Source organism: Orbicella faveolata, unplaced genomic scaffold, assembly GCF_042242905.1.
Source record: "Orbicella faveolata isolate gen_17 unplaced genomic scaffold, um_ofav_v1 contig_24, whole genome shotgun sequence".
Lineage (NCBI taxonomy): Eukaryota > Metazoa > Cnidaria > Anthozoa > Scleractinia > Merulinidae > Orbicella > Orbicella faveolata.
The window spans coordinates 6,875,035-6,900,000 of record NW_028301552.1 but is presented as its reverse complement, the minus strand read 5'-3'; the positions used below and the strand labels follow the sequence as shown (position 1 = coordinate 6,900,000).

General features: G+C 39.8%; 3 protein-coding genes and 1 long non-coding RNA gene across 5 annotated transcripts in view; 1 reads left to right on the top strand and 3 right to left on the bottom strand.

Moving 5' to 3' along the window:
• Window positions 1-8,871, bottom strand: part of LOC110045490 (uncharacterized) — an 8,916-nt gene extending 45 nt beyond the window's left edge. Inside the window, exons 1-2 of the mRNA XM_089292195.1 lie at window positions 8,218-8,871; window positions 1-5,023 (exon numbers count right to left, since the gene is read on the bottom strand). The exon at window positions 1-5,023 is cut by the window's left edge and continues 45 nt beyond it. Of these exons, the coding sequence (XP_089148321.1) occupies window positions 1,644-4,970 (3,327 nt within the window). The 5' untranslated portion in view covers window positions 4,971-5,023; window positions 8,218-8,871 and the 3' untranslated portion in view covers window positions 1-1,643. The remainder of the gene's footprint in view (window positions 5,024-8,217) is intronic.
• Window positions 8,872-14,229: 5,358 nt separating this feature from the next.
• On the bottom strand, window positions 14,230-15,935 carry LOC149110137 (uncharacterized). The gene is made up of 2 exons (XR_016208034.1): window positions 15,509-15,935; window positions 14,230-15,394 (listed from the first exon to the last, which is right to left on the bottom strand). It is a non-coding gene; the product is annotated as an uncharacterized LOC149110137 (long non-coding RNA).
• A 907-nt stretch (window positions 15,936-16,842) lies between these two features.
• LOC110045569 (uridine diphosphate glucose pyrophosphatase NUDT14-like) lies at window positions 16,843-21,673 on the top strand. Of its 2 annotated transcripts, none has more exons than XM_020751169.2 (4): window positions 16,843-17,124; window positions 18,268-18,311; window positions 18,632-18,696; window positions 20,309-21,673. In XM_020751169.2, the coding sequence occupies exons 1-4, from the start codon at window positions 16,858-16,860 to the stop codon at window positions 20,785-20,787; spliced, it is 855 nt and encodes a 284-aa protein (XP_020606828.2). In that variant the 5' UTR covers window positions 16,843-16,857; the 3' UTR covers window positions 20,788-21,673. The 2 variants fall into 2 exon arrangements, with proteins under 2 accessions (XP_020606828.2, XP_020606829.2); XM_020751170.2 differs by lacking the exon at window positions 18,268-18,311 and adding an exon at window positions 17,372-17,415.
• LOC110045570 (protein Churchill-like) lies at window positions 21,485-24,944 on the bottom strand. The gene is made up of 4 exons (XM_020751171.2): window positions 24,806-24,944; window positions 24,222-24,360; window positions 23,045-23,115; window positions 21,485-22,267 (listed from the first exon to the last, which is right to left on the bottom strand). The coding sequence occupies exons 1-4, from the start codon at window positions 24,842-24,844 to the stop codon at window positions 22,175-22,177; spliced, it is 342 nt and encodes a 113-aa protein (XP_020606830.1). The 5' UTR covers window positions 24,845-24,944; the 3' UTR covers window positions 21,485-22,174.
• Between the last annotated feature and the right edge of the window lie 22 nt (window positions 24,945-24,966).

Sequence of the window (24,966 nt, the reverse complement as noted above, 5' to 3'; positions counted from 1 at the left end):
TATGCGATTGTAATCACATTTTACGTTGAATTATAACTATGACTGATTACCATTTAGTCTTCCAGGCAAACTCTAATAGTGGTTTACTATCGAAAGAATCCCATTCCCATAAAAATGAAGCCCTGTCCAAACGGGAAATGTTTGATGATCAAACATTGTTTGGTAACTAAAGCACTTTCCCGTTTGGACACCTTGTTTGATCGTGATTGACCTTGTTTGATAAACTTTGAAAGACGACAAACATTTGATCAATCATTGTAAACCATTTTGTTTGTTTGGACGGTGATCAAACATGTTTGATACCGTTTGGCCACTCAGTACAACATCAGCATGTTCGGTCAGCAAACAATGTTTGATAATGTTTGATCGCCAAACATTTCCCGTTTGGACAGGGCTCAAGGGTTAATTCCTTGTTACCAAAAGAACAAAAGAATCATTTTAATAACTACTCACACTAGCCTTAACAGATTTGAAATCTCCTTATTCTCTAGTAAAAAACCTGCATACAAGCCAAGTGACCCATCAGACCGGAGCTTATTCCGGTTTCAGTCGCATGGAGCGACTAGAAGTATTTCTACTCCCCCTTGAATGGGATGCTAGTCCATCGAAAGGGTTACCCCCAGCATTGAATTCGCCGGTACCCATTTGTATACCTGGGTGGAGAGAGGCACTGAGAGTAAAGTGTCTTGCCCAAGAACACAACGCAATGTCCCCAACCAAGGCTGGAACCCAGACCGCATGATCCGGAGTTGAGTGCACTGCCCAGCGCGGCGTCCCCACTTATTCTCTAGTAATATAACATAATTTTTTCTAGCCTGTGAACAGGCTCCTGATTGGGGTATAGGTCGAAAAGTATAAGCAAGGGCCAAAAAAAAACATTCGGCGTGCAAAGCGAGTCGAGGGTTGGCGGGCGAAGCCAGCCGAGCGTGGCCAGGGCATTTTTTTCCCTCTCCAGACTGCCCTCCGCTCGTTAGTCAATTTCTTTTTCTCGTCCTATAAACCAATAGGGAGCCTGGCCTGTTCACTGGCTAAACTATAATGGAAAATTCGACAACGGGAACACACAGTTAAGCTCCTAAAACACAAATACAAAAAAAACCCTCTAAACTGCAAGCGGAAACTGAAACAAATAAATCCGTTACTATAATGTAACGTCTATTACGCGATGAAATAAGTTCTCCTTGCTTTCCCGCAATGTCACGAATGTAAAGTATGTTTCCAATGTAAGCTAAAACAGTAAATGCATATTTGAATGCACTCCATACATGCGGGTGGAAGCTCCACAAAACATCTCCACTAAAGAGTTGGACTAAATCTAGTCGAGATTAACAGAATCCATGTGCGAACACAGTAAACACGATGTACATTATGTATGTATATGTATATTATCCCTGCCAAGTCAAATGATTGCAACATCTACCTTTTAAATTAAGTTCCACGGTAGTTAATTTGGTGAGAGCAGTTTACCGGACACCAAATGTAAACTTTTTTGACGTACAGGGAAAAGTAACATATCGGCCTTTGCTAAGAAGATATTGGACGCAGATCTATCCGGCAAAGTTACATTTCTCTCAATGCAAACCTTTGTCCAAATCAATAATCAAACTAAAGTCAACTGAAACTAGAAGGTACACACAATGTACTTATTGATTTTGTCCAAATTCCATCGTGACGTCATCACCAATGAGAACAAACGGAGCCCAGTGCCTCACGGCACAAAACTTCTCTGACTCTCGGAGACATTTCATAGCCCAGTTGAGAGCCACACTAGCACTATGCCCACGGGCCAAATGTTCGTAGAAGCTTTTCATAAATTCCATAGTGGCTTCGTCATTAATTGCCCAGAGCGACACCAGCACAGAACGAGCACCAGCACCCAGGAAAGCCCTGCCAATACCGACCACACCCTCAGGCGTAATCTTCCCTTGAGCACTGTGGCAGCAACTTAGTACAACAAGTCTCGCTTGCAGCTGAATAGCTTGTACATCTGATATTCTTAACATGTAGTCTTTCTCCTGCGGGGTCCTGGATGTCCCTGCAGTATTTGGGGCCAAAAGAATTTCGCCGGCTTCCATGTCACCATGAGCTGCAATGTGTACCAAGGCAACTGAGCCTAGCTCTTTGAGCACCTCATCTTTAGTTGCTTCTTCTCCCGTAAGAGTCTTGGTGTTGAGAATCTGGCCTATCATCTTTACTTCCTCCCTGGCCCCTGGCAAAGGGTTTAATCTTCTGTGCTTTTTCTTGGTTTTCTCCAAGCATGGATCTCCCACAAGAAGCACTCCATTCTTACTGTGGTAGCCCTCTGGACAACTTGTGATCAATTTTAAACTTGTAAGCGAAGGAAGAATGCGGATCCTGGTAGATTCACTAAGATATTTGGAAGTCTCATCTACACACGCAGCATAAGGCGCCAAGCACAATGGGCCATCCGGGACAATGATTAATTCATCGCCTTTGAGAAGGTGTGCAATTGGGCCAATTACAGTATCGAACAAGACGCGCAGAGAATTGGTTTTACCATCTGCCATGTGGTGACAAGATTCTTCACTGAGCGGTGCTTCACCTTCTCGGTCATCCAGTGAACGATTCTCGCATTTAACCTTCACACCAACACCAATTTCTTTGAAGGCATTTTCCATGAGCAAGGACACATCTTCAATGCTCTTTTTTTCAAAATGGACATCTGTACCCATGAGTAGCCATAGATTGACTGTGTTATCTTTCAGTGCGATAAAAACTGTTGGCGTGGGAATCTCACTCAATATGTCAGTCGTTGTTACTTTAGATCCCTGTGACTCAGGCGCTAGTGATTTAGAGCCATATTGATATTTCATCAGATCCATCAAGGCCTGTGTTCGTCCTTGTTCAGCAACACGTAAAGCTTCCTCGGGCATTTCAAGACGTAGTAGAATATTCCTCAGGGCAGTGTAAGAATGCTGACATGCGTTACGGAAGCTTATTTTCCACGTATCCTCAGACTGAAGAAGACTTCTTATCTCGTTCAAGACTTTTACACTGGATCGATAATAATTGAGGGCTTCATGTAAATCACCCGATAATTCGAAGTCGCGACCTAGAGAATAGCATGCATGCCCTTCTTCCTTTTTCTCTCCCAGTTCCCTTGCAATGCTCAGATGTTGGTTGTGGTAATAAATGGCCTGTTTGAAATCACCTAAACTGTGGTAAGCATTGCCAAGACTGCCATGCGCTTTTCCTTCTTCAGCTCTGTTCTCAAGTTCTTTGCTAATGCTAAGGTATTTCTGGAAATTATCTACGGCTTGTTCAAAATCACCAAGGAGATAATAATCATTGCCAATATTGCCATAAGATCTTGCTTCTGCATCCTTCAACCCTAATTCTTTTGCAATATCAAGTGACTGCTTGTGGCAGTCCGTAGCCTGTTCTAAATCACCCAGACTCTGGTAGGCGTTGCCAAGATTTCCATAAGCAGCTCCTTCTCCATCTCTCTTTCCCAGTTCCTTTGCAATACTAAGATGTTTCATTTGATAATCTATGGTCCGTTTAAAATCACCCAGACTGAAGTAGGCGTTGCCAAGATTTCCATAAGCAACTCCTTCTCCATCTCTCTGTCCCAGTTCCTTTGCAATACTCAGATGTTGCTTGTGGTAATCCATGGCCCGTTTCAAATCACCCAGGCTATCGTAGGCGATACCAAGATTTGCATAAGCATGTCCTTCTCCTTCTTTCAGTCCCAGTTCCTTTGCAACACTAAGAGATTGGTCGTAGTAATCTATGGCCTGTTTAAAATTACCCAGACAACGGTAGGCGTTGCCAAGATTTACATAAGCATGTCCTTCTCCATCTCTCTGTCCCAGTTCCTTTGTAATACTCAGAGTTTGCTTGTGGTAGTCTACGGCCTGTTTGATATCACCGAGACTCTTGTAGGCGTTGCCAAGATTTGCATAAGCAGCTCCTTCTCCATCTCTCTGTCCCAGTTCCTTTGCAATACTCAGAGCTTGTTTGTGGTAATCTATGGCCTGTTTGGAATCACCGAGACTATGGTAGGCGTTTCCAAGATTTGCATAAGCATCTCCTTCTCCATCTCTCTGTCCCAGTTCCTTTGCAATACTCAGAGCTTGTTTGTGGTAATCTATAGCCTGTTTGAAATCACCGAGACTATGGTAATCGTTTCCGAGATTTCCATAGGCACGTCCTTCTCTATCTCTCTGTCCCAGTTCCTTTGCAATACTCAGAGCTTGCTTGTGGTAATCTTTGGCCTGTTTGAAATCACCCAGACCCCGGTAGGCGTTGCCAAGATTTCCATAACCACTTCCTTCTCCATCTCTCCGTCCCAGTTCCTTTGCAATACTCAGATGTTGCTTGTGGTAATCTATGGCCTGTTTAAAATAACCCAGGCTATCGTAGGCGTTGCCAAGATTTCCATAAGCAGCTCCTTCTGCATCTCTCCGCCCCAGTTCCTTTGCAATACTCAGAGTTTGTTTGTGGTAATCTATGGCCTGTTTGAAATCACCCAGACCCCGGTAGGCGTTTCCAAGATTTCCATAAGCATCTCCTTCTCTATCTCTCCGTCCCAGTTCCTTTGCAATACTCAGAGCTTGCTTGTGGTAATCTATGGCCTGTTTGAAATCACCCAGACCCTGGTAGGCGTTTCCAAGATTTAAATAAGCACCTCCTTCTTCATCTCTCTGTTTCAGTTCTTTTGCGATACTCAGATGTTGCTTGTGATAATCTTTGGCCTGTTTGAAATCACCCAGACTCTGGTAGGCGTTTCCAAGATTTACATAAGCACATCCTTCTTCATCTCTCCGTCCCAGTTTTTTTGCAATACTCAGATATTGCTTATGATAATCTATGGCCTGTTTGAAATCACCAAGATTCTTGTAAGCCATACCAAGAGTGCAATAAGCATCCCTTTCTTCGGCCTTATCGCCTGATTGTTTTGCACTGTTTAGATCTCGCGCGTAGTTTTCTAAAATTCTTTTCATCATTGATTTGTACTAGTATTAATCTGGTCAAGTTGCTTGGTTTCTTCAAGGTACACCTAGAAAACACCAAAAAATACTATGAGAAAATGCGGCAGGTTAATAAAATTAAAGACTGTGATTAGATGTATCTGTGATTATCTTTTCCTTCGCTGATTAAGGAACCGGCTGGGGAACAGATGTTTCCATCAACAGATTCGTTGCGTGCTCCTGTATTTTAACTGTCGGTGAAAAGCAATCAGGAATAACCTCTCCATTTAATCAAGGCAATTTCTTTTCTTGTAACCTGATATTGTGCAGCTCCCTGAGATAAAGGTTCATAAAACGAATCTTTAATTTCTTCCCCGTTCAAGTCGTGATTTGTCGGGATTTGTATTTTGAATTTGGCAATACTCAGCCGGGCAGGGGTTTGTTGCAACATCAAAAAACCTCTAGCACTGAGGGCATTAAGGGTTAAGGTCTTGTTGGGGAAACATTAATTTTAACTACCTTGTGTTGAAGAGTTAAATGGCACAAAATAGCAAAATCAATTTGAAATGTAATTAATGTGCAGGGGCTGGGCATTCTCCCACCCCCAGGACAGCCTTGAGGCATTTGGCTTTCAGTATTTTGCGCTTTATTACCAATCAGAAAAAATATCCAGATTCTGAACTTTTAATTTCAAAGACGACTTATAAAATAAATTGTAAAACAAAAAGGGCCGCCAAGAGGATCACCATAACTATTTTAAGAGAACTACGTGGAAGCATAGAAGTAGAAAACCATGCAACTCTTTCTTCATGGTCAACATGGCTAGCGGCATGTATTGTGGGCGCGTGCGCCCAACGACGAAAAACGACGTCGCCCATCATGGCGGCCATACTCCAGCTAATACCAAGTCTTGGCTTGCAGCGTACATCTTTGATATTGGACATCCATGAGATGGTCAATTGACACCTGTCAAAAAGGTATCCGCTGACCAGTATTACGTGACCATATCGCGGGCTCAAGTTTAGCGCTCCTTGAGGTCAAGTGCTTTTTGAAGTTGATCGCTGAGCAAGTACTGAGTTCTGATTGGATCGGGCTCAACCGAGGCTAACTTGTTGTAATCAGGGCCGGTTAACGCTAACGCAGGATTAAAATATAAAAGTTTCTGGCACATATTTTTTTTTTCACTGCTTATGTTTTGTGTAGTTTGAGGTTATTCAAACTCAAAACAGAACGCCAAACAATCTAAACAGAGAACCTCACCGCAAAGTTACAAAACTCAACACAAATTTCTCGCTTATCCTGGGTTAACTTAATCGGGCTTTGCTCTCTTCTGCTAACGTAGCGCCCTTCTTTGGGCTCGTCAGGCAATCTTCCTCGCCGTGCACAATCTTCCTTCCCCAGGGGAAGGGAGATTGCGTGACGAGCCCAAAGAATGCTACTGCCAACCCGAAGAAGACAACGATTCGGGTAAGAAATGCACCTCGAGTACCCGCGCGTTAATAGAATTTCCATTCAAATTCTTACATAGAAGAGTGCCAACTAATACATTCCACCGGCCTTTTCCCGCGAGACAGTAATTTAGTCGAACTGTCACCCTTCTGGAAAGACTTTTTTTAGAGCACTTACATTACTTACAATACTACAACTACTACAAATACTAAGAATCACTTACAAACACAACTTACTAATTAAGCCGTATAACTCATTACTTACAATATAGTGACATAACTTGCAATACTAGCTTAAACATACTATACAATACTTTTATGTTAAAATACAATCACAAAGGCAATAGAAAGTTGCAAAGAAAGCGATACGGTAAATAGTTAGAATAAAGTTCTTGTTTACACGGGACAAATTGTCCCCCATTTTTTAATAAATTGATCTAAAGTATTGTTCTTAGTGCCATAGGCGTACGAGCTGGGAGGGGGGGGTTCGAGCTGCAGGCCCCCCGGCTACCAAAAATTACAAAATAATGCTGTTGGCGTGATTTCTAAAACTCGTAGCCTGCGAAAAGGCTCCCGGCCAGGAAGGAAAAAAATCTGGCGAGCGCGAAACAGAAAAATTCGGAGAGCAAAGTGATCGGCTCCCTCGCTTCGTTCGGGCTCACCGCGAGCCTGTTCGCAGGCTATAAAACTCGTAAAATAGGTTCCTACTTTTTGTGTCTCTCTGTGTTATTAGACGCCCGACCGGGGGTCTGTAGGCCGTGGAGTGGTTTCTTAAAAGAGTTGGTTCCTAAAATAGGTACCATTTGTATTTGCTGCTGATCTGAAGTATCGTTGCGCAGCGACGACGCCATGGTAATCAGTCGGGACAGCGGCCTTTCCTTTCCTTTCCGACCTTTCCTTTTAGGTTTCAAGGCTTAGCTTCTTTCTCTGACATTTGCCTTGACTTAAACGGAAATGATATGAGTGACCTGGGGTTTTCTGTTACCTACAAGTCGGTTAAACGTGTATCGTGGTAATCCACGATAAGGATATTATTTTCTTTCTTAATTTTCCATCGACGAAACAAGGACAGGAATTAAAGCGGAGACCAAGACTTTTGTTTTTGTGGAAGCTCTGACAAGAGCCGTTTAGAATGTCATAACAATGAGGTGTTTAAATTTTTTCTTGAATTTTTCTTTGGAAGTGTTTCTCTAGTACGTCCACGTTGTTTATCATCTTATTTACGTGGCTTCTGAATTCATGGAAGGCTTGCAGTGTATCCTGCAAGTCTGCTGTGGCCAAAACAAGACTATCTCGAAGGACTTCTAGCAATGCCTCGTGTTGTTCTTTTAACGTCTCGAATATGGCGAGACGCTCGTCTCCAATGTACATAGGATAGCTTCTGCAACGGTCGTCCAAACGGCCCATGTCTCTGTTACTGATCAGCCGATCACTGAACGAACGCCATATAAAGATGATTTTATTTTTTTCAACAAGTTTTAGATTTTACTAGATTGAGACTGTCGATAGAGGTCATTGAGCAAACAACCTTTCAATATAACTATCTTTGTGAGCGTTTTAGTTTTTCACGCGTTTTGAGTGCGCTTTCAACACTCACGCATTCGGACATCGCGTAATTTTTTCGGGCAAGAAAGTCACCGCCCCCCCAAGTCCGAAAGTTCCCGTACACCTATGCTCGTCGTACATGTGCCTTGTGTCCACTACGAATCCTCTTTGACTTCACAAGGCTCAGCGACATAATGACGACTCCTTCCACTGATTTTCTTTACACAAATCCGTTATTCACGAAACAGAATGCTGTAACTTAGTGAGAATGCCAGAATGTGATCACTCACCAAATCCTTGTTCTTCGGTCGAAGTCTTCGATCGCTCCTCTTACCAAGTTTCGCTCGTCATCCGGCTCTGAAGGACAATGTGAAAACTTTAATCCGGAACTCTTTACAGGCTAAATGCCATACGCAAAAACATCGTACAATATTCGAACACAACGACACAAGAACTGAACGAAAACCTAGCGAACCGCCATAAACACGTTTTCATTTTCCCTCGCGCGCGGGGTCTCGCACCCCCGAAGATACATGTGAAAATCTCTGACAGTCTTTCTTTAAAACAACAATGTTCCTCATCACGTCTTTCTGTTCTACACTGACGGAAACCTTCTCGATATTGATACCATTTAAGGCCTGAAACAAAGATTCCTCGAATCCTGCCCCGACGCCGCCACTGTCAATCCCCCGCATTATATAGAAACATCACGACCACATACATGAGGACAGGAAGTCCTAGAATCTAGGACTCGGAAATCCTCAATCCTATGTCTCCAGAGCCCTTTGATTCTCGTGCCAAGGCCCCGCCGGCTAAGAGAAGCGAAAAGGGCTATGAGAAAGAGAGCCGAAACCTCTACATGAAAGATGACGTTGAGATGTGTCATCATGATGTGACCAAGTTTGATTCTTTAAGAGTGAACAGAGACCAAGTGATGGACCTTGAAACATGGTTCAAAATCCTTTCACTAAAACCATGTAAACTTTGTGCTAAGATTAAATGTTGAAAACACGTCATGTAACTACTATGTAAAAGAAGCTGAGGAGAAAACAAATTTGTTTTTCAAAGTTTATGAGGGTACCACAGAAATCATAAAGAAAATTAATGTTCAGAGTAGAAGTCACTAACACAGGACCAATTCACATGTCTTGCTTGCAGCAAAACAAGAGAAAAATTGATACCACGAATCAGTGCACTAAGCCTATGCAAATTACAACGATTGCAAAGTAACATAACTTAAGGCGTAAAGTTCAAAGTGATGTTCGTATCGCGGATTATATGTTTGGCTACAAGTATGTTGCAATACAGATGGCTAATCTATCGTATCGGTAGCCGGTCCTTTTGGCTACATCGAAGTCGTTTCGCCTACACGATCAGAGTCGATTCGCCTACATTGAAGTCGATTCGCCCACACTAAATACTTATTACTAAATACTAAACACTTATCCAAAAATTGACTAATAGTCTTTCAATAATTATAGTATTGTTTTTCGGAAGAGTATTCCACCGGGGGAGGGGGTACTCTCTTATATGGGCTACTCTCTTATATGGGCTATATAGGTATGTGCGGCCCCAAAGGGTAGAGTTTTTCAGCCGTTTTGGTCATCAATAGGTTATCGATTTTGGCCATTTTGGTTAGAAATATGGTGTGGTTTTTGCACTCTGGTCTTGAGTTGGGTATGTTTCTTAGAACAAGCTACTTTTTCATCATTATCAATAAGACCGTCGACAAAAGCCCTTCGTAACTTATGTTTAGGCCAACTGTGTCAGCCGCAGCTTTCATCAAATTTTTGGTCAGGTCATAAATAGGGTAAGGGTTTTGAGAAGTGGGCCGCACACCCCCACCCAACTTTTCTGGAAGTACCCTCCCGGGGTATTCCACAGCCACGGCGCGGCTATGTTGAACGCTCTGTCTCAACAAAAGAGCTTATGAACTTGAAGATCACCAACAGGGACGCGTCGTGTTCCAAAAGAACATAGAATTAAATTTCACCTTCAACTTGAAATGATATGTGTGTGTGTGCCTACTTAACTAAACTGTATAAAACTCTTCCTTTCTCTAAATGGTATAACTCGTGGACAGGGAGCAGCACAGGCCAACCACCCTATGTGTTCGTGGTTAATAATTGTTTATATGAAACAAACAGAATCTATGAGGGTTATGAATAAAGCTCTGAAAATTGCATATCTAAATCACATCTCAGTCTGAATATCGTAAAAAAGTTAAATGAAACGGAGACCGGTATGTCTTACCGGTCTCCGGCCAAAAGTAATTTCGTAAAAAGACGCTTCAGACGGCCCAGGAAGGCGAAAAACACCACATGAGTCGATTAACGTTTCATTTAACTTTGTTGGGATATTCAGACGAAGATGTAATTTCAGAGCTTTATTCATAACCCTCGTAGATTCTGTTCGTTTTTAACCACACATACGCAGAGTGGTCCGCCTGTGGGAGCAGAGGATCGATATGTTGTTGATTCCGAAGTAACTGTACGTGATCAAACTGTGTGAAATCCCGATTTCTCGAACCTCCCGATAACTCGAACCAAAAGTTGTTTCCCCTCCTCAGTCAAACGCTGTAATTTCCCCCGATTTCTCGAAATCTTTGATTTTTCGAACCAATCTTCGTTTCCCTTGGAGGTTCAAAAATCGTGATTCCACTTTACATTCATCAGTGTTACGCGTCTGCTGAAATCTGTTGAATCAACCACAAATCGATTCGCGCTGCAATCAATTTCACGGTGAATTTAACTGGAAATACGCTCAAATACGACCTCTCCGCTCCCTGTGGGCAGTGATGTTCATGGTCATCCATCTTCCCAAAATATTTTCGACTTAAGCGTAGGCGAAACCCTTACGACTTTAATGTAGGCGAATCGACTCAGATCGCGTAGGCGAAACGACTTCTTCACGGAATAATTGATATCCATGTTGAACCATATGTAGATTTCTATACGGAAAAAGATCGATCACTATTCGTTTAGACACAATGATAAGTTAACTCTAAAGATAACATATGCAAGAACGAATGTTCTTAAATATACTTGTTTTCAAAGAGTTGTGGGAACACGGAATTCCCTTCCCCTTTCCATTCGTGAGGCTACAAGTGTAAATTCTTTTAAAGCTTTAGGCAAAAAGTTTAATTTTTTTATGGATTAAAATATTCTTTGAAGGTTTTTCTTGTTATAATATTTAATATTTATTACTACCATATTTTAATTTGCATCATTTTTCATTTTAGTACCATTGGTGATCTGCTTTAATATGGGGTCTTTGACTCTTTTGCATTTCATTCTTTGGTTTCTGTTTTTGTATGCCATACTATTGTAATAAATAAAATAAATAAACAAATAAATAAATAAATAAATAAATAAATAATAAATAAATCCATACTTTATACGAGTCTCGTGTTCCAGTCGAACACTACAGAACACTTGAAGTGTGTCGTTTAGAATACCCTTAAAACTTCACATATGCATCAGTATTCAAACATGAACACGTTTCATACTTCGCATGAGTCTCGTGTCCCAGTCGAACACCACAGAACACTTGAAGTGTGTCGTTTAGAATACCTTAAAACCTCACGTATGCGTCAGTATAGATAGTTTTCACGTGACGTCATCACTTTTCGAAAATCCAAAACTAAAAAGCCACCAAAGTTTTTATCCTCATCAGGCATAAGAGGCGGTATATTTATATCTGTTTACAATTTTACAGCTCAATAGCGTGCTTCGTTTGGAATCCAGAGCATTTTGAATTTCAGGGTTATGGAGGTGCGTGACACAAGCCTACGATCGAGTTTGTCGAAAAATATATACTTATCTCATGATTTTGAGCCTTTTTAGAAGTTAGAGCATTATGAAAAGTGCTTATGTAAATGCTTGCTTGATCAGTACCGATAATCAGTCGCCTAGATAGTCAAAGTAAGTTCCAGATGTTTACACTATTTTCCGGCCGCCATCTTGGTGTACCACGGAGGTACACCAACATGGCGTTTTCATACTGGGCTCTGCAAATATCTGCGAAACATTTCGACGAATATCTAAAGTTTGGGGAAACGCACAGGCCTAAAACTTGGAGAAGTGTCTTATTCAGTTATCTTCTGTAACATCGTAAGTTCATAGCTTTTTCCACTGGATGGTTTTCGATTTATTTTTTTATTGCGTGACAGTGAAAACGATCTATTGGAACGTGAACACTTTTCATACTTCGCATGATCGCGTCTCGTGTTGCAGTCGCACGCTTCGGAACACAAGCGTTTAGGGCGCGTTCCATTCAACCAAAAATTCCGGTTTGAATTACCGAAATATTCGTATGGCGAATGGAGGCCGTCGATAAAACCAGGAACATGGAACATTCCGGAACATCCCGGAACATCGAATAATTATCATAATTATGCGAAAAATATGTAAAATTAAATTTTTAAGACTAAAATAAGCAAAAATAAACTGGTATCAGCTTGAAATATGAAAAGATAGTATTGGGGATAGGGGAGTCGGTAGCAGAGGGGTAGGGGCCGGAGTGTTAGGTATTCATTCAACCGACCACAATGAGTGCAGGCTCCTCTTCTTTCCCGCCAATTGCGTAACGTCGCTTTTCAGCACTCTGTTCAGTTTCAACAAAAACATGGACAATAAGAAATAAGAAACTTACGAGATAAGAAACTTACGAAATTTTCTCGCAGGAGATTATTCAAACCAGGCAAATGCCCACAGGAAATTCGGAACGACCAGTCCACAATTTTCTAGAGAGGTAGATCCTAACGTTTTTGTGGAGGATAGGCAGTCAGTAAAAGGCTCGAACTGTGGCAGACCGTTTTGCACCCAGTGTAGTGTCGACTCGCCGCCATCTTGTAGCTTTTCACGACTAGAGGAACTGGGGCCGATTCATACCGGGTAGAAATGCCAAATGGAACAGGAAATTTCCGGAATTTCCAAATTTCCGAATAAAAGGACAACCTCGAGAGGTTAACCAAAATTTTCGAAACGAGTTTCCGGAAAATTTCTGTTCCATTCGATTTTGAACCGGAATTTCCGGAAATTTTGGTCGAATGGAACGCGCCCATTGTCTAACTAAACTACGCGGAAGTGTATATTACCTGCATAAAACCCGCTCTTTTTTTTTTTTTTTTTTTTTTTTTTTTTTTTTTAATCATTTGTTTATATATTCATGAAGAAAACACTTACAGTACAATAAAACATAGAATAAAGTAAATTCCATAAAAAAAGGAAACTACGGCACTTTGAGGATTACAATAGATATAGAAATAAATTAATGCAAGGCGGTACTGATTAGAAATTTGAAAACCATGACATTGACACAAAGTAAGTAAATTAATTTGTCCTATTGAGACGTTGGTGGTGGAAAAATTTCTGGAACAAAGTCTTTTAATATAAGGCATTTCCATTTCTCAGTAAAGGGCTTGGCAGTTTTGTTTTTTATTGCAATGTATCTTTCAGTCATTATGTTTCCTCGAAGTTGTATCTTAAACAGCGAGAAGAGTAAAGATTGTTCATTTAGGTTACATTTATAAATGAAGTATTTTGCCAACAACAAAGCCAAGCTTAGGGGTTGATGGTGCTTGAGTGGGTTTGTAGGACCGTATAAAACTGTTGAGTCTGGTAACTGAATGTTTTCACTGGTGACTTGCGACCACCAGTCAAAAAATTCATCCCAAAATAAAGCTACATCGGAGCACTTGAAAAACATATGCTGGATTGTATGCTGTTCACTTTTACATAGATAGCATATATCATCAGCTATTATGTTGGCTCTTTTAAGTTTGTCTTTAGTGTAGATGATATTGTGGTTTATCTTGAATTGAAACATTATTAACTTTGTATTTTCCGTAACAGAAAAAGGCCATTTATATAATTTTTGGATTTCAGAAGGCTCCACTGACTCCGTAACTAAATAATTCGGTTTTCATTGGTAGGTGGTTGAAATTTGTTCTCAACAATTATTTTGTGCAGAGCAGCGTTGGAGAGATTTTCTTCATTGTCGTACCACTTCTGTTTCCGTGTTTGCCTCTGTCTACCAGTAGGCGTAATTTTCCATTTATTTTTAATTGCACTGAGAAGGCCATAGTAAATAATGAAACTAGATTTAACTTTGAAAAGGTTAACAAATTCTTGATACGTCAGGAATTTTCCGCTATTAGGGTTTAAGAGGTGTTTAATTTTTGTAACAACCGCCTTGTGCCATGACTCATAAAATATTGGCTTAGTTGCGATTTTTATTTCATGGTTGTTCCATATTATGGCATCGTATGGATCTGTTTTTTTTTTTTGATATATTTCAGCTTTCATTTTTTTTTTTTTTTTTTTTTTATCATTTCCCAACAATTTAGAATTTCTGAATAGAAACAAGGAATGCTCTTTAAATTGAGTTCTTTGGTTTTATAACTGCATGATAATAAGAACTTAAAACCGCCTAGGTGTCGAGTCATGTAACTGGAGATGGTTTTCCACAGCGCATCCACTTCTGTATTAAATCTTCTCACCCATGAAGCTTTCAAGGCTTTATTCATCGACTCAAACTCACTCATTTGTGGCATAACGTTCGTGTTCATAGCGTGCGATTCTCGAAAATTATAGCATACTTGACGTATCCATTAGTATTCGAAGACGTTCACTTCAGAAGTGGCGTCTTACATCTCGTGTTCCAGTCGCAAACTCTCGAACAACTGGAAGTATTCGAAAATGAAAAATGTTCGAGTCATAAGTAATAAATGTTCGAGTCACAAATGATCACTATATCTTCGAAGAACATCTAATGCTACATTAATCTACCAAAACGTGTCCCATATGATATATCGAACACTTCGAGTCATGCACGACAGTATTCAATTTGAATACGGAAAAACAGGGCGGATACTAATAGAATATTCCAGGTGTATTTCGAGTCAGCCGAAATCGAATACGTCAGAACATTGCGGTGTACGCGGCGTGCGCCGATCCATATTAGAGCGAATTCGGGCCCGAATATTTGGCTTTTCGCGCAGTGTCATCCATCTTCCCAAAATATTTTCGAAGTGTAGGCGAAACGACTTTAATGTAGGTAAATCGACTCATATCGCGTAGGCGAAACGACTTCGGTCGTGCAGGCGAAACGACTTCAATGTAGGCGAAACGACTGACATGCATCGTCTATCATATAGGAAATAAACTGTTTTGGATTTTTTTTTCTTTTCATTCCATCTGCATGAAGTTCACTTTAAAACCAGTGAGCCGTTTGAAATTCTTTGCCGCCTAGATTTTGCTACTGTTGATTTCTTTTCAGCCATTAAAAAAACAAAAGCATAGCATTTTACATCACACATCTTTTTCATCTCCCAATCATTAACAATTACTTACAATTCTATCCAACAAGCTTTACGAGCTGTTATTGCCCCTGCTACTGAGATAAGGCCTCTTGAAGTCAGTGCGTGGTGGCAGGAAAATCCAAAGTGTAACTCAAATGTGGCTCCTGCAATTGTCAAAATTTGAAATAAGAATAAATACTGTTAGGAATGTGTTTAAAAATGGAAAAAGTGTAGTCAGGAGATGTCATAAGGTCTATTGAAAAAGGTTTGCCACTGACTCTTGATATTTTTCAACAGATGTTTCGGCTAATGCTTAAACCTTCATCAGTGATATGAAAACGAAATTCGTTGTCATATCTATTTAAACTAACTTAACGCGAAGCTTGCGCGCGTGACCATGTAATTCATGCTCGCGCGATGCCTTTGTAGGCTTCTAGAAGTACGATATGATCGTTCTCAGCGTTCGGGTCCAAAATAGAGTGCCAGGCTTCAAGGAAAAGTCGCTCGTGGTAATTAGCTTCGAAACCAATGACCTTGACGTTTTCAAAGTTCATGGTGTGGTTGAAATGGTGGATATGGCTTGCAACTTTGGCGTTTTGGTCAAAACCTGCCACTGCCTTTTTGTGCTCCGCAATTCGGATCTTTAATGATCTTTCTGTTTGGCCATAGTACACAAAATTACACTGAGTGCAAATGATTTTGTACACTATGCCTGATTTGTGGCGGTCAGAATCGTCTCGCTCATTGGGGCGCGGAAAAAGGCAACCCGCCGAGAAAAACTTTAGTGTATGTACAGGGCGTTTCCGAGAAAATAGGTCGCATTTTGAAACAACAAAAGGTCAAAGTAGCTTACAAACCACAACTAACCATCAATAGCCTTTTTGTTTCCAGAAGCCTACAAAGGCATTGCACGAGCATGAATTACATGGTCACGCGCGCAAGTCTCGCGTTACGTTAGTTTAAATAGCGTATGACAACGAATTTCGTTTTCATATCACTGATGAAGGTTTAAGCATTAGACGAAACGTCTGTTGAAAAATATCAATAGTCAGTGACAAACCTTTTTTCATAGACCTTACTGTTAGGAATGACTTATTATATTCCATTAAGGAGATTAAGACTGCACATGTGTGCAGTCTTCAAGCGTTTTGGGATTAACACTTTGTTTTGTAGTGGACTGGGTTTTGAAATTGGGGTTATATTTAATACTATCATATTAGTTTCTCTCTCTAAATACACCTCTGAAGACGAACTGTATAAAACAGGAAAATTGTAAATAAAAAAAGTAACTATCGAATGGCGGGCAGTCAACTGAAACACTGTGCAAATCAAATGAGTTGAAAATTGTTGTTTCTCTGTGCCATACTACAAAGATATCCAGTTCTCTAGATAAGCTGTGTTTTTAGCTACCATGCTATCATTCTATAGATAACCATCCCATAAAACTACTGACTATCATCTTGGACCAAGATAACAGAGTTATGCAGTTATATATTTATATGACTCAACGGTCGCATTTGCATTCGGTCTTCCCTAGAATCAAAACAGGATGATCGTTTCTGACATTTTCTGTCCTTCTGACAGTTTGGTGTCGAGTCGGGAGGGACTGGGAGGGACCTCTGTAGCTATGATCGTTTCCAGTACTCCAATTTGTTTGAAGACCGAGAAGATCCTGGGAAAGATTGAGATCTGTTTGATGGCAACTGCCTCTCTTCGACCGGGTAAATTTCTCTTTTTATCGTCGATTAGTGTAAACCAAGTGACAAAGTTTAGCGTTAGTTTTGTATTCCGTCGTTGTGTGAGGAAAATGGAGGGACTTGAGATCTCCGAGATGCGTGTCGAACCTTGTGTGGACTCTCGCTTCATTCGGCCGTCACGAGTTGTCTTCAAACAGGTCAGTCTTTATGTTAAAAGCTTTTAATATAAGTCTTGGTTGGTTTTCAAATGTAAGTATTGACCTTCTAGCAGCTTGATTTCTTTCCTTTTGTTTTCCTTTTTTATTCTTACGTCCATTTTTTTTTGATAATTTGCTCGTGTCTCCTTGCGTGACAACAAAAATAGCGACTGCAATTTTGCAAGGAAGACTTCACCAAAACGAATCCTTTTCTCATTGATTAATTCTTTCTGTTTTTGCAAAAAAGAATGGTGTGCTCAGAGAATGGGACTATGTTAAGGAACACGATGAGTATGTCCTTTGACATTCTTTCATTTTACCTAGTCTACCTGCGATCAGGCTAATTATCCAGGGATACCCAGGGGCAGTCAGTGGGGTGAGGGAAAGTCAAAACAACAGAAAAATCTGCAAAGTGTTTTTTTCTTTGCTGATTGTTTTCCCCCATCAACTTTCCCTTGCCCCTGCTGACTGCCCCTGGGCTTCCAAGGATGACTACCATCTCTTCTTTGTCGATTTGCTTTTCTCATTATGAGAGGTTACACGGCTCCCTAAAAAGGATTCAGACGTGCAAACAAACTAGCCTTATCGCAGGTTATCTTTCATTACACTTGTAACAAGACATGTAAGGTGTCTGTTGTGCTAGCAGCAGAGGATTAACCTTTCAATCACCACCACTCTGGACAAAATTAATTGGCTGTTGTTGATAGGGGCTTTAATTAGAGTAAAGTGTATGGATGGGTGCAAGGTTGGGGCAAGTAAATCTTGACCATTGCTAACAGTGGTCGCACAGATAAGTTTCATGGTATTATTACAGACACTAGACACAAGTTTAAACAAAATGATGTCTCTCAGTGCAATTGATCAATTCTTCCCCTGTAGATCAAGAAATGCCTGAGATCTGAGCTAAAAAAATCACTTCCTTTCAAATTCTCCTTAACTGGCATGATCTGTACACTTTACAAATTTGAACATTTGTTATAAAAATTAAAAGATTTTGTCTGTGATACATAATACCTTTTAATTCTCATGCCCTTTTCTCATGATGATGTATGGATACCGTAAGGAGACAACTGATGTTGGTCACTGTTGAGTTACAGTAGTCTTTAGATTTTATTATTTACAATGATGTCTTTTTATGCATAGAATGGTCGGGAAAGAAAATGGGACTATCTAAAAGTTCATGATAGGTATGTGAGTAATAATATTTAGTATCCTTTTCATACAAACAACAGAAACAATCCACAAGGGCAGAGTCTCATTAGAACATAAATTCACTAATAATTAAATAGCGGCCATTACTTAAAAAAAGTCAATGAAAAATTAATTATCATATTATGGAGATTGATTGTAAAATAATTCAGATTTACTGAAGTCCAGACATGTCAAATCAGGCTTGAAATGCAAGCATTGCAAGACTTAATATAAATACACAATATTAAAATTGGCAAGTTTACTGAGTGTGTAACTGAACACTAAATTTTGAATGTTTTTGTTTTTTTTCTCACAGTGTCTGTGCCCTCTTATTCAATACTACAAGGAAGGCTTTTATCCTTGTGAAACAGTTTAGACCAGGTAATCGATTATTAACAAAGTCTTGGGTGATCCTTTGTGGTGTTTCAGACAACAATTAATGATCCAAGATTACTCAGAGCATGGGTGCATCAAAGAAATCAAGAAATCCTGGATCATGTGTACTAAAGGCATCTGAAGTCGAGTATTGATCAATACCTGCAATTGACACTTCATGGACGACCTACATACTCAGTCGACCCTAAATTAAGACTTGAACCGCATCTCTATCGACACTCAATTGACATTTGATCGACACTCTATTAACAGTGGGCAGATAGTAGGCAGATTGTCGACTGACTCATATGTATCAATGGACACTCAATGACATGTCTGCAAAAATTAGTCAACTCTCAATGGACTGTTAACAGAGATGTTGATCGTGTGTTGATGCAAGGTCAATCAAGGGTGTCAATCAACACTCAACCATGGATGCCGTTAGTACACAGTTGATCCGTAATCCTTACTCAGAGTGGACTCATCACTTCCTTTGATACACTGGCCATGATCCAAGTGATCTTGGGCTTTGATCATCCCAAAGAAACACAGCCTTATTTGATCTTGGTCTTGTTGTCCTGGAGAGTGACCATTTCACTGAGTGAATACTACACCACTATTGTTGATGAAGTACCTAATCAGGACTTTACACATATTCTACTAAGTAAACTATGTCTTACTGATTATCTGTTTTTATCAAAGAAGCCTCATGCTCCTTTGTCATCCCTATGGCACAATATTTCATGTAACAAGTGTCTTACAACTTTCTTGAAATTCATTGCATTTAAACTTACACCACATAAATGTATAAGCATTATAGACCAAGAGAGAGGTCAAGTCGGCTGGATGTACAGTTATGCCAAATTATTTTTTTTAGACATTTGTAAGATGGACCAAGATGGAGTCCAGGTCAATAAGCACACATAGAAAAAGAGAACAAGGCCAATATCCAGCTATCTTAACAGAACAAGCTTGATCAATAAAGGATTTCTTTGGGATAAAGAACTCCAAAAAAGTAATCTTTGAGAAGTTTTTCTTGTTGGGCACAGCATGTTATCCCAAGCAGGCAAGGTGATGTCATGTTACCCTACAGGGTAGCCAATCACAGTGTAGGATTTGGTTCATCATGACCACTCACAGAGCTATGACAATAACACTTTATTTACATGGACCCCATTTAGTAGCTGACCATAATTATAACAAAACAAATTACTGTGCAATGGACAATGGCAACATCAATCATTGCAGAAAATAAAACTCAGTCATTACATTCTGCAACCACAGTATTAAAGATATAATTATATGGATAGGTTGCTACTGGGGCAATAGGCTCAATTTGCAGCCACTGTTTGGGAAAATGAGCTCACAGTTGTCATCTATGCGAACATCTCGAGCCTAAGAACAACTCTCCAAGGTCTCAAGGATGTAGCTAAGAGCTGGTTACTAGCTTATTTCACAGATTTGTGGCACTAGAGAGCTTATAACCAGCTGAAACTTCACAAGGAGATGAAGATGTGAAGTAACTTTGAAGGTGCTTAGTATTTTCTTTGCTGCATCCCCTCCTGAAATGCTATTATCCTTTATGTTTAAATAATAGTTCTATTTTTTTTTGTTTCAGCTGTTTACATGCACATTAACAGAAACATCCACAAGAAAGTGCCAACTGATGGCAGTGCTGTTTCCATGACAGCTGAAGACTCATCACTCCCTATTACTGCTCCTTTAAGCGAAGGAGTTACCTATGAACTCTGTGCAGGAATCATTGATAAAAACATGAGCCTTGCAGGCTTAATGAGACAAGAAATTCTCGAAGAATGTGGTTATGATGTTCCAGAAGAAAACCTCCAAGAAATTGTGTCATTTCGTGGAGGGGTCGGAAGCACAGGAGCACTGCAGACCTTTTTCTTTGCCGAAGTCACAGATGAGATGTGTGTGAGCAAGGGTGGTGGAAACCTTGATGAGGGAGAGAGGATCGAAGTGTTTTATCTGCCGCTAGAGAAGAGTAGAGAGTTTTTGTTTGACCAAACTAAGCAGAAACCTGCCGGGCTTATGTTTGCATTCATGTGGTACTTTAACAAATTTAAAGTATCTATATAGAAAAACACACCCTGTAGTAATATAAGCCTTGGAAAAATCATCAGGGAAAATGGAAATGTGACATTACTAACATTATTTTACGTGTTTGTGAGTGATAAGACTGACAGGAATATCACACGTCAGGCTGCAAAAAAAGTAAAAAAAAGATATGCAGGGCTGTAGGCAGAAAATAATTCTGACGGAGGCAATGTGCATGGATAAATTCTCTTCCCATGTATTTAGGGTGTTTATGATCACTATAAACAACAAAAAGAAAAACAAATGACTGACACAAGTTCCTCGGTTTGTGTGTTACTAGCTTCATGTACAGTCTTGATATGCTTAGAAATCTGTTAAAACCGTAAACTTACATGTACATGTAATTAACAGGTAATCTCAATCTTCGAACTTTGAAGATTCTTAATATGTAAAGGATGTCACTTTTTTCATGGCAACTAAAGTTGGTAATGCAACCAAGTAACTAACTAAACAAAAGCCACACATACAGGGCTGCCTTTGGGAGCTAGCAATTTTTACTGGCAACTGTTGCAAACAGTAACTGGCAATTCCAACTTTGAAAATGATCAGAAGGCACACCTACATGTTGTTGCAGAGCCCATTTTGAAATAATTTACAGCCACCTACTTTTCCTATACAGTTTGCTTTTATAGAGATTAATGACAGCCCTGGAACAGTCAAAACCAGTAGAGCCTTCCTGTTCCTGGTCAATAATTAGTTTTAATAAGATTTATTCTTGGAAAACTTGCACTCTGAATAACTTACATGTTAGTCAGAGTATTTATATACATGTAGTAATATTCAAAATAAGAGTCAATCCAAAACCTGTTATTTTTTGTAAGTTACAGTCGCATTAATAAATTAATTTTCCATTTTGTTTTGCATAAAAGGAGGAATCCTGTAATTTTTAGTTATACACAGGGCAATCGTATGTGATCATAAACTTTAAGCAAGCTCTACAACTTCTCTCAAAGCTTTCAAATACTAGAATAGTGCCAATTTCTCAGTGTGAACCTAACTTGGGCGAATGATGGTGAAATGAGCAATGAAAATTTTTCAAGTAAATTCCTGTTCACTCTAACGATCTTCTTTTTAGTACTCAAACGCAAAATATAAAACCTTCCTGCTAATCATATCTTCCATTATGATAAAATTATACTTTACTTTAATAACAAAAAAATTTTGCATTTAGTTATTTTAAATTGCAAAGATATTTCCAACTTTTAACAGAGATATTTTTCAACTTTTCACCATGTCAGAATTTTTTATGACTCCTAGCTGGGAAATGCTAGGGCTATGAGATTCTAACCGCTCAGCTGTGATACTCCTAGAGATTTGCTTCATAGTGCTGACCATGAGGGAAGCTTTTAATTAAGGGTTCCCTAGTGACTCAGAAAATATTTGCGCTTTTAGCAGGGTCATCAGGAAGAATACTAACAGAGTCAGCTGCCGAGCCACACAAAAGACAAGTCATCATGTATTCCTGTGTAACAAAAGAACAAGAGAAAAAAAGCATCAGCATTTCTGGGAGCTTTATTATGACAGCTGCGTGTCTCTGGGATATACATTCATATATAAGTCTTCTTGGTTATTGTCAAATTTTAAAGGACTTGTCTGGTTTGTGGCAACTATTTTGATTACAATTTTCTCAAACTCCGACCCACAATTGCAAGAGAAAGACTGAATAATTATTGTGAGTCTGCTCAGTAACTCAGTGGAGGCAAAACTACTTAAATTGCACATATTTTAAAACATCTACAAGATTCTTCATAGTTTCTGCATGTTGAATAGAATTATGGAGAATATATGACAGCTGTTCCAGCATAAGGTGTTAGATATGTTTTCCACAAATTTTCTTGTCCTTTCAAAACATTAATCAAAATAGTTTTGTTTCCTTAACTCTAGCTTGTGTGCAGGTACCTTCTGTTTGGTATTGCACTTAGCTCCTCAACCTCAATTTTTGGAAGTCATATAATACGCACTAGATTTGGCACCTGGTTATCAAATGAGGAGATTCCCACTCTGACAGCTTAATGTTTTCAGCGGGACTGGGGAACTGGTTTGCACAGGTAGGCAAAACTATTTGAACTGAACTTCTTTATAAGAAAATCTTTCTGCTAAATGGTCAAACAAGGCAAGCAATATCATTCTCACAGCCAGTAAATCTGCTCGGTGTCCACCCATTAATGAAACCCCTGAGCTATTGAGCTGAGTATTTTTCTTAGAAATTTTTTAAGAAACTAAGATTAGCTCCTATTACCTGGTACTGGCCTTCAACCCTGAAAGTGTATTCATGCTCTGCCACAAGATGGCCACAGCTTGGACAGACATCTGTATAAACAAGTAATTTTTAAAATATATTCAAATTATGTTTTTTTTCAATAATTACCTCTTCAAAATATTAATTTCAAAAATAAACTGCTCCATAGTGGCAGTCAACAGCTATCAACTCCTTGGCATTTATTATTAAATTATACTGTTATTGATGATTACCATGGTGGTAAGTTCTGGCCATAAAAATTGTTTTTTACCAGCTTTTTCCAGTGCAAGATGGCATTGTTCTTCCCACTTGGGACTACCCACTGTATCAGGCAAGAAAATGGGGTGTTATATATTTGACCAAGCTTGTTTATGGTTAATAAGGTGACTCGATTTTGGCTTCAATCATAATTTAACTTTTTTTTGCAGACCTCAGGGGGGGGGGGGGGGGGTTGGTTTTCCCATCTTAAAGGACAGGGGTGCTCATTGTACCTTTTAGGGGTCAAAAATGCGGTCTTGGTTTAGCCTTAAAAGGTCCACAGCAGGAGTATTGAGTCGAAACAATATGAGAGGAGGTAATGTATTGTTTTAGAGTTGGTACCCTTTAGGGGTAAAAAAAACAAGTCTCAAGCCACGCCCACAAAACAGGATCTTGGTACCACTTAGGGGTCCTTTTAAAAATGTGCAATGAGTACCCATTCCTTATATGGGAATTTCCCCCCCCCCCCCCCCCCGGTCCTGGGTAGTGACCTTGGCCACATGTCAGTCCATAAACTTACAATTTCAGCAAATATCTCAACCTAATGCTTAACATTAACTCAAATATAAGTGAAGTGTTTGAGCTAGACTGGCTCATAGCTGCCGGAACTTATCCCAGTTTCTGTAGCATGAAGTGGCTAGGAGTATTTTTACTCCCCCTGGACGGGATGCTAGTCCATTGCAGGTCACTCCCCCGCAATTTGTTAGGTTCCCCAACAATTCACTGGCACCCATTTATACTCCTGGGTGAAGAGAGGCACTGTGAGAGTAAAGTGTCTTGCCCAAGAACACAACACAATGTCCCTCGCCAGGGCTTGAACCCGGACCGCTCAATCCAGGGACAAGTGTACTAACCACGAGGCCACCGCGCCTCCTTTTCTCAACCTAGTGCTTAGTGTTGACTCAAATATAACACCTACGTTTATAGGTTACCAGTTCCTCTCCATCATTATTCTCCCAACTGGACTTCTCTGTAATTTTGAGTGGTTCTTTCTTGCCACACACTGTACAGCAAGCAAAGTTAAGTAGATATGAACCACTCTCCAGACAGATTGTGCCCTAAAAAACAATCACCTGTTTCTGAAGCTGATTGTTTTTGCAAGCTAGTGCTCCTTGCCTTGAGAGGAGTATGGAAATGGGACTACCAAAATATATATGTATAGCTGGAAAGCAAGTCTACTATTTAACTTGACTGAATCGAACCCTTTTCACGACTAGTTTGTAAACTGCAAGTCGGAAGTCCTTTAATAATTTAAGATCTTTATCTAGAATAACTGAAATTTAAGGAAACAAAAACTTTGCACTATAGGATCAGACATCCCAGGGGTATCAAATGTAACCTGCACCCATGCCACGATTTGTTCTTACATTCATCCACAAAATAATATGCAATACAGCGCGGGCTCATCTTACTGGCGCGTACAATATTCTGACAGATTTTCTGACATAGAGCCCAACACAATTTTCATGCATGCAAATCTATTGTAAGAATTTAATAGCCTACCCTTTCAGGATACTGCACTTTTACACAGTCTTGGCACATGTTCTAAGCTCTGCCTAACGGTTTTATATTTATACAGCTTTTGATTCTGACAGCTTTCTTGAGTGGCGGAATGCGGTTTTCTTGTTTAAAGATATTACGTTGTCTCCTACATGACGTATTAA